The sequence below is a fragment of the Solea senegalensis genome, linkage group LG14, assembly GCF_019176455.1.
Source record: "Solea senegalensis isolate Sse05_10M linkage group LG14, IFAPA_SoseM_1, whole genome shotgun sequence".
Classification (NCBI taxonomy): Eukaryota; Metazoa; Chordata; class Actinopteri; order Pleuronectiformes; family Soleidae; genus Solea; species Solea senegalensis.
This window is the reverse complement of record NC_058034.1, coordinates 1,344,856-1,351,793: the sequence shown is the minus strand read 5'-3', so window position 1 is coordinate 1,351,793 and position 6,938 is coordinate 1,344,856. Positions and strand designations below refer to the sequence as shown.

The 6,938-nt window shown below is 38.7% G+C and overlaps 1 protein-coding gene across 1 annotated transcript; it reads right to left on the bottom strand.

The window, feature by feature from the left end:
* Nucleotides 1–1,452: 1,452 nt before the first annotated feature.
* Nucleotides 1,453–5,939, bottom strand: tmem183a (transmembrane protein 183A). Its single transcript, XM_044044456.1, has 7 exons — nucleotides 5,825–5,939; nucleotides 5,569–5,739; nucleotides 4,115–4,274; nucleotides 3,829–4,009; nucleotides 3,480–3,560; nucleotides 3,199–3,354; nucleotides 1,453–1,850 (listed from the first exon to the last, which is right to left on the bottom strand). Exons 1-7 carry the CDS (start codon nucleotides 5,937–5,939, stop codon nucleotides 1,665–1,667), a joined length of 1,050 nt encoding a protein of 349 aa, XP_043900391.1. The 3' UTR covers nucleotides 1,453–1,664.
* Nucleotides 5,940–6,938: the final 999 nt, after the last annotated feature.

The following is a 6,938-nucleotide window of genomic DNA, read 5'->3' as shown; positions in this document are numbered from 1 at the left end:
GTGATAGTGTTAGAAGTTGGGGGAGCCGGCAAAAAAGAAGCAGAGAAACAAAACAAATGCACATAGCGAGGAGAGGGGGGAGGGGGGCACGAGTTCTTAAAACAGTGAGGATAAAGCTGTAGACCATGGATGGATAGACCATGGCGAGTGTAAGATGTTAAAGAGAGATGTTAGACATAAGTAATGAGATTTAAACCAAAAGCCAGGTTCATACTGCACAGCTTTCAGTCACAGGACTGCGATGCATCCCACGCTTCATGACGGGCAGTCTTGTGATCAAGTCTTTGCAGTTGCTGTAAGTTCACACTACATGTGACTAGTGATTGTGGGGGAGGGGGGTTTACACACTCAACAATTATTTCACCAAGAGGAGCTGAAACCAATATCTTGTCCATGTCATTTCAAAAAATTCATGCGACAAGTGACACAGGGGGATGATAAGTAAAAACAGAGCTAATTTTGCGTAGTTTAAAGTGCTGCCACTAAAGCAGCGCTCGCTTATCTTCTGGTGCATTTCCACTATATAGTATCGCCTCGCCTTGGCTCGACACTACACAGTTTGGTTGGTTTTCCATTACAATACAGTACCTCCTTAACGTGGGCGGAGTCATCACTGCACAGCTGCATGAAACTAGTGCATCATCTAGTGACTAGTACAGCAGTTATTTTATGAATCAGTAAATTAAAAATATTTGTTCAGTACTTCCTGCACGACCACAGCAAAGACACCGACAGTTAGTGAATACCGCGGCAGGGCTGCGATGCGGCTCACTGCTTGCAATCGCCGGCTTTCAGTAGTGCGGTCGCTAAATAAATAAATAAACATTGATATATTTCCTTTGCTTTGGATTTTTGAGTTGTTTTAATTGATCTACAGTTCAGCTTGATTCCTGTGTCGGACATCGTGCTCATGCCGCTTCCTCTGACAGCACCGACATTCTGACGACATCGCGCATAGTTTCGGCGCAGCTTGCTTGGAACCTCGCTAGAGCAGGTTTTTAAAAAAGTACCAGGTACCACATTGAGGTGGTACTATGAGGTGAAGGCATACAACATGCCTGATAGCAAACCAAGTCGAGCCGAGTTTTGTTAGAACTATATAATGGAAAAGCGCCATAAAACCAGATTATCAAGCTGAAAATGATGTAGTGTGAACTATAGGCTTCAATCATTGATAGGGTTGCAAAGTAAATTTCAAGAGACTTTTCATGGGAACTCCAGTTCAGGAATTTTGGAAATGTTCCCAGATTGGAAGCTTTCCATTGGAAATAATGAAAACTACCTGGAAATTTAGGGAATTTAAAGAAATTGTGTCATATACAAATGTAAACAGTGCATGTAGGGGTTTGAGGAACAGCATTGACATTCAAATGTTTTCGCATCCACTCTGACTGTTTTAGCCAAGTTTATGCAACAATATATTATTTACCATTTATATTTAAGTTCCCAAACTTCACTTCAATTTCTAGTTTATTCCCATAAACTTCCATTAAGGAAAGTTTCCCATTTTGAAAATTCCCAGAAATTTGCAACCCTAGTCATTGAACATCAGAGGTTTTGCAGAATCTTCCATTGGCGTTCTTCTTTGTTGGGATGAGAGGGATGATGTTAAGAGCAGGAGTCCTTGGAGTGAAAGTTTTCTGCAGCGGGGACCGAGAAAAGGTCTACATGGAAAACACAACGGGGTACTGTGGATGCCACCAGTCCATGAGCCTCACACTGTGCACGGGATCCAACACCACCTGTGTGCCGCCCTGATCCCCCCTCTTCTTCCCCCGCTGGAGCGGAGAATCCTGGAAGAGCAGGCGGACGCGATGGTGCCGCATGTCTGTGCTCACGTTGATTGTGAACTACAAATAAAAGACAACGGTAGACCAGTGTGGATGAGATAATAATCTGTGCTTAAAAATTGAAGATCATTTTAACAAAGACAACATAAATATACATTTACTTGGCATAACTTTAACTGCAAGTAGGTGTAGAAATTGAGGATGTTTTAGTTTGAAAGTCACAGCTCTTTGTGCTATGGTTTAATCGCACAAATCAACCACTCAGGCCGATCTTCCATGAAATTTAAAGAAAGGAAACTGGAAGACATATTATCTGTATCACACTTAGCAAAATAAGAATGTGGTTAATATACTCAACTCTGCTCTCTCTTGTTTTAGTAAAATAAGTTGATTAAAGCAGTTTTTTTGTTATTTGCCTCACAAAAAAAAAGTCTGTCCACATATTAAACTGTGGCACCAGATCTGATTAAAACATTTAGCAGATGCATGTGTTTGCATGTTGTGTGCCAGTAAAAAACACACCCTATTGAGACAATAAAAGGAAAATGTACGTGCCTCTATTATGATCTTTATGTTATTAAGCTACAGACATATGCCTGCACTTGTGTTCTGAGTTGACCTGGGGCCTCAATTATAAAACTGTGCTTAGGTAAGTCGGCGTATATACGAAACATAATTAAGAGTTTGTGGCAATTAAACTGATGATGAATGACAGACTGTTTTGCACAATGGTGACATTAATGATAGTAAATTTGATTAGAATAGCATGTTATCTAATGAATTAAATTAACGTCAAAATGCAATCTATCTTCCTGTATACCTCATTATCCCTGAGAATGCATCTAATACCACAAAAGTATTTAAAATTAAAGAATTTATTGAACATTTTATTTTGGAATAACTTATTTTTGTGTGAGTATGTAGGTGTACGCAGGTATTTGTTTATTTAATTATTTAAAAATACATCTTGTCCATCTGAGCCAATAGAATCTTGTATTAATAAGTAGTAATAATTGAGTAACTAGTCATAATTAAATTTATTTTACACAATGGTATCATTTCTTTCCGGTCTTTTATCCTTCTGCTCTGCTTTTGGCGTCGCAGTCTCGCGTCTCAACTGTCTATGTGCGTACGCGTGAGTCAGAGTTTCCGTGAAGGACCCAATGTTTCCTGTCAAGTTTTTTTTTATAAATCCCAGACTTAATAATAATAAAATGGGGTTTTAAAAAACGTTTATTATGTTTATTATTCCTCAGCTGTGATGTTTAGGATGACTGACAGCAGAGTTGACTGTATATAAACCACCTGGTTCTCATTTAGACACTACACAATTACTATTTACTTAATATAATGAATGTGTGAATGAATGAATTGAATAATTATTTTCTAGAGAATCTGCAGCACTAACCAGGGTCAGTGTCATGCCCATGACCACGGGGATGAAGATGAAGTTGAGTGTGGTGACTTGGAGCAAATAGCAGTCAGAGTCCGGGTTTGTGTGGACATCTTTGTATTGTCTGGGCGAGCGCAACGACTGCACACAGCCATTTTTACTGTGGCTCTGCTGTGATGGAGCAAAAATATACAAGTCATAAATATGACAACAGAAGAAAGAATAGGCTATTAGCAAATTGCTATGACGATAGTATACAAATAAATAGTTTGTAATAACGTTTTAGGTTAGATTACCTGCTTCATAAACTTGAAGTTGAACTCCCATAATGCCTCTGAACGAGCCCCTGACAGCTTTTGGACCCAGAAGAGTAAACACTGCAGCGGGAAAAACAAAACACAAATAAATACAATCTGATATAAAGATTGAAAAATTTATTTCTGTGGGTTAAACTTAATACTTTCTTATGATAAACTTATTCTATTTGTCATGTTTTTAGTTTGAAGTGTATTTTGTAATTGCTGCTGTGCAGAATTAAAACCAGAAAAACAGGGCAAACCTCATGACATATGAAACACAAGGGAGTGGAAATGGAATAAAAACACATTTAGCTTCATCTCTATCAGTGACATCTGTTCATTTTACCTTAGAGTTGAGCACAGTTGTGGGTGTCGATTCTGGCAGAGAGGGGATTTTAGAGACACGCAAGCTGAACGGTTCATACAAATGGAAAAGGGAGCGAATGACACGTGCCCGTAGGCAGTGCATCATGTGAACGGAGTCTGGTTGGAGATGAAATGGCAGATCCACATCAATACTATAGTGTCTTTTTGGAAGAGAGAAAATATATTAATGATGAGTCAATTTAATTCACTGTTTACTTAAAAAAAATAAAAATAAAATGAAGTTTACATTGATGAAACCATCTCACCTTCTATAAAGCCTGGTCCAAAACACTGCAGTGCAAGTGACTGTCCAAGCATTTCTGCAGATTAATGCAAACCTGCACACGTCCTCTGGCCGAATATAGGAGGAGAGCACTAACCAAATATCTACTGGATACTCCTCACCATCACTGCTCTCACTGCTCTCTGTGAAGACAACATACAAACATCACCGTAACCACGAGTGGGTTTGTTTGCTACATTTGAACATCCATCCATGAACAAGTAACACATTTATTGCATTTAAATACTGACATGGTGCAAAAAGAGAGTTCAGAGGAAAAACCACAAACCAACAGTGAGGAGGGAAATTACAGGCCAGAAAAGGTTTTGTTTTGAATTGAAAGATGCTGTGATAGAAACCAAAACCAATATCTCCCTCTGATGGCCAACAATAGTAATGAAAGTATCTGAGGATGAGACCTTATGTTCTATGTAGTGTTGTAGTACTCGAGATCTCTCCTTTTGAACTGTTTGAAGGTCTCGGTCTCGTCTCGGAATCGACTGCATTTTCACTCAGTCTTGTCTTGGTCTCGGACAAAGCGGACTCTGGATTTTATGTCAAGACCGGTCAAGACCACAACTATGGGGATATCAATAAATTGCCTGTGCATTTTTGGATTAACTTGTTAATATCAATAATGTGATTTTGTGTAAATCGGATTGTTTTGGGTACAACCAACAACTTGACTCATTTACCATTTTAAATTTTTGTAACCATTCACGGCTGTCACCCCTCCCTCCCCCTCACAAAAGTGCATGTGAGTGACAGGGGAAGAGGCCGTGAGAAGATGTCAGCCAACTCATCTATGTCACTGCACCCTATAACTCTTTATTGCAAGGAGCGATACTGACAAAATTCACTGTACATGCACCTGGTTTCCACTACTGCTCATTCTTTTTGGCAGGTCCTGCCGAAAAGTGACTGCACCCTTCAGCAGCATTTAAGCAACACTAATGGAGACGGCTGGGACCACTTCCAACTTTTATTGCCTCGGTCTTGGTCTTGTCTCGGTCTCGACCTCTCAAAGTCTTGGTCTTGTCTCGGTCTCGATACACTGTGGTCTTGGTCTCGACTTGGTCTCGGTTTAGGTGGCCTTGACTACAACACTAGTTCTATGGCAAGTTGTTGTAAAGTAAAAGAGCTTGTTTTTGTTATGAAGTGTGAAAATATACGAGGCAAAATGATGGAGAAAACCACTAAAACACATACTGACCTGAAATAAAACAATCGTTGCTCCAAATGAATGTGAAAGCAGTGGGATTGTGCTACTCTTGACTGAATGTGGGGGGGAAACATTTATCGCTTTTCAAGTGGTCGTGTGATTTGTATATTGTGCATATTGATATCGCAATGCCAATAGATTTATGATATATTGTGCAGACCTGGTTGCCCTAACAAGTCTTGCATTTGTCAGTTAATGTACTCTGCAAATCATACCCTTTCTTCTTTTGTTTTTCTTCTTGTGAGCCACTTTATATTCATTTTCCCCGTCTTCTTCAGGGTCCAGGTCATCACTGCTGTCCAAAGCTTCTGTTTCGACACTCACTACAGAGGAGAGGACTTCCTCTACAACGCCTTGGGATGCTTCCAGACCACAGAGTAATTTCACTAGAAAATAAAAAAGCAAAATAGGTTAAAACACATCAGTCCCCTTTTACACACAGGATAAAGTGAAACTGAATCCCAAGTTTACCTTCTTTGACAACTGCATTCGCGACAGCCTTTTTCACCCTCCCTGACTTCACAACGGCTGGGTCGGCATCGGCATAATCAGCAACAGTCACTAGAAATAAAACATCCCATTTCATAATCAATGTACTATTTTCTTTAAAAGTATATCAACAAGGGCTGCCCCATTACGGTCCACCAGAATAATCATTACTCGCTATTTGTTGGTTACAGTCTCTTGTAAACAAACAAAGGGTATTACGCAATTATTCATGTTTTTCTTTTTTCGGCTTCCTCCTTTTTCTTCTGCCTGCATACTTATTTGAGCAAAGATTTTACGCTGGATGCCCTCCCTGACACAACCCTCCCAAAAGTATAACAAGATCGTGCTGTAAAATCACAGGCATGACTGAGACTGTCCTGTCACAGCTCTATAATGTTAGAAACCACCACATCTGACCTTGATAAGGCTAAGTCATGGTATATTTCACTGGATTTGAGCAAAAGGGTCTCATCATGCTTTCATTTGACTGTGGGTTCAGCTTATCAACATACAGGATTGTCAGGTCCAAGAAGTCTGTAGTGCCTGTGCTTTAACTGTTCTTTAGTCAGCCTTGGACAAATTGGATGTTTTACTATTATTACTGGGTATGTAATATTTAATAATTTAATCGTGATCTTAATTTATATTGCACCTGTTTCAGTTTTCTTTATATAAATAATATAATTTATGTTTGTCTGTTAAATTTGTGTGATTTTATTAGAGCTGAAACAATGAATCGATTATTAATCGATTACTAACTATTTTGATAATCGATTAATTGGTTCAAAGCTTTATTCATGATTAAAACAAGATTTCTAATTGTTTAAGCTTCTTAAATGTGAGTATTTTCTTCATTTCTTTGCTCTGGATAAGAAAGAAATCATTAAAAGTTAATCATTTTGGTTCATGGACAAAGCAAGACATTTGAGAACATCATCATTTCCAGGTTTGACGAACACCAATCAACATTTTTTTAAGGCTTTCTAATATTTTATGGACCAAGCGATTAATCGATTAATCAAGAAAATAATCGACAGATTAATCAATTTTGAAAATAATCGTTAGTTGCAGCTCTAGATTTAATAAATGTTACTCA

What these genes read in the sequence shown, in the direction of transcription:
- tmem183a (XM_044044456.1), bottom strand. Translation starts at nt 5,939, where the DNA reads ATGAAATGGGATGTTTTATTTCTAGTGACTGTTGCTGATTATGCCGAT. An exon ending in GAATGCAGTTGTCAAAGAAG is followed by an intron (nt 5,740 to 5,824) that starts GTAAACTTGGGA and finishes TTTATTTTCTAG; the next exon opens with TGAAATTACTCTGTGGTCTG. An exon ending in TGGGCATGACACTGACCCTG is followed by an intron (nt 1,851 to 3,198) that starts GTTAGTGCTGCA and finishes TTTTATTTGTAG; the next exon opens with TTCACAATCAACGTGAGCAC.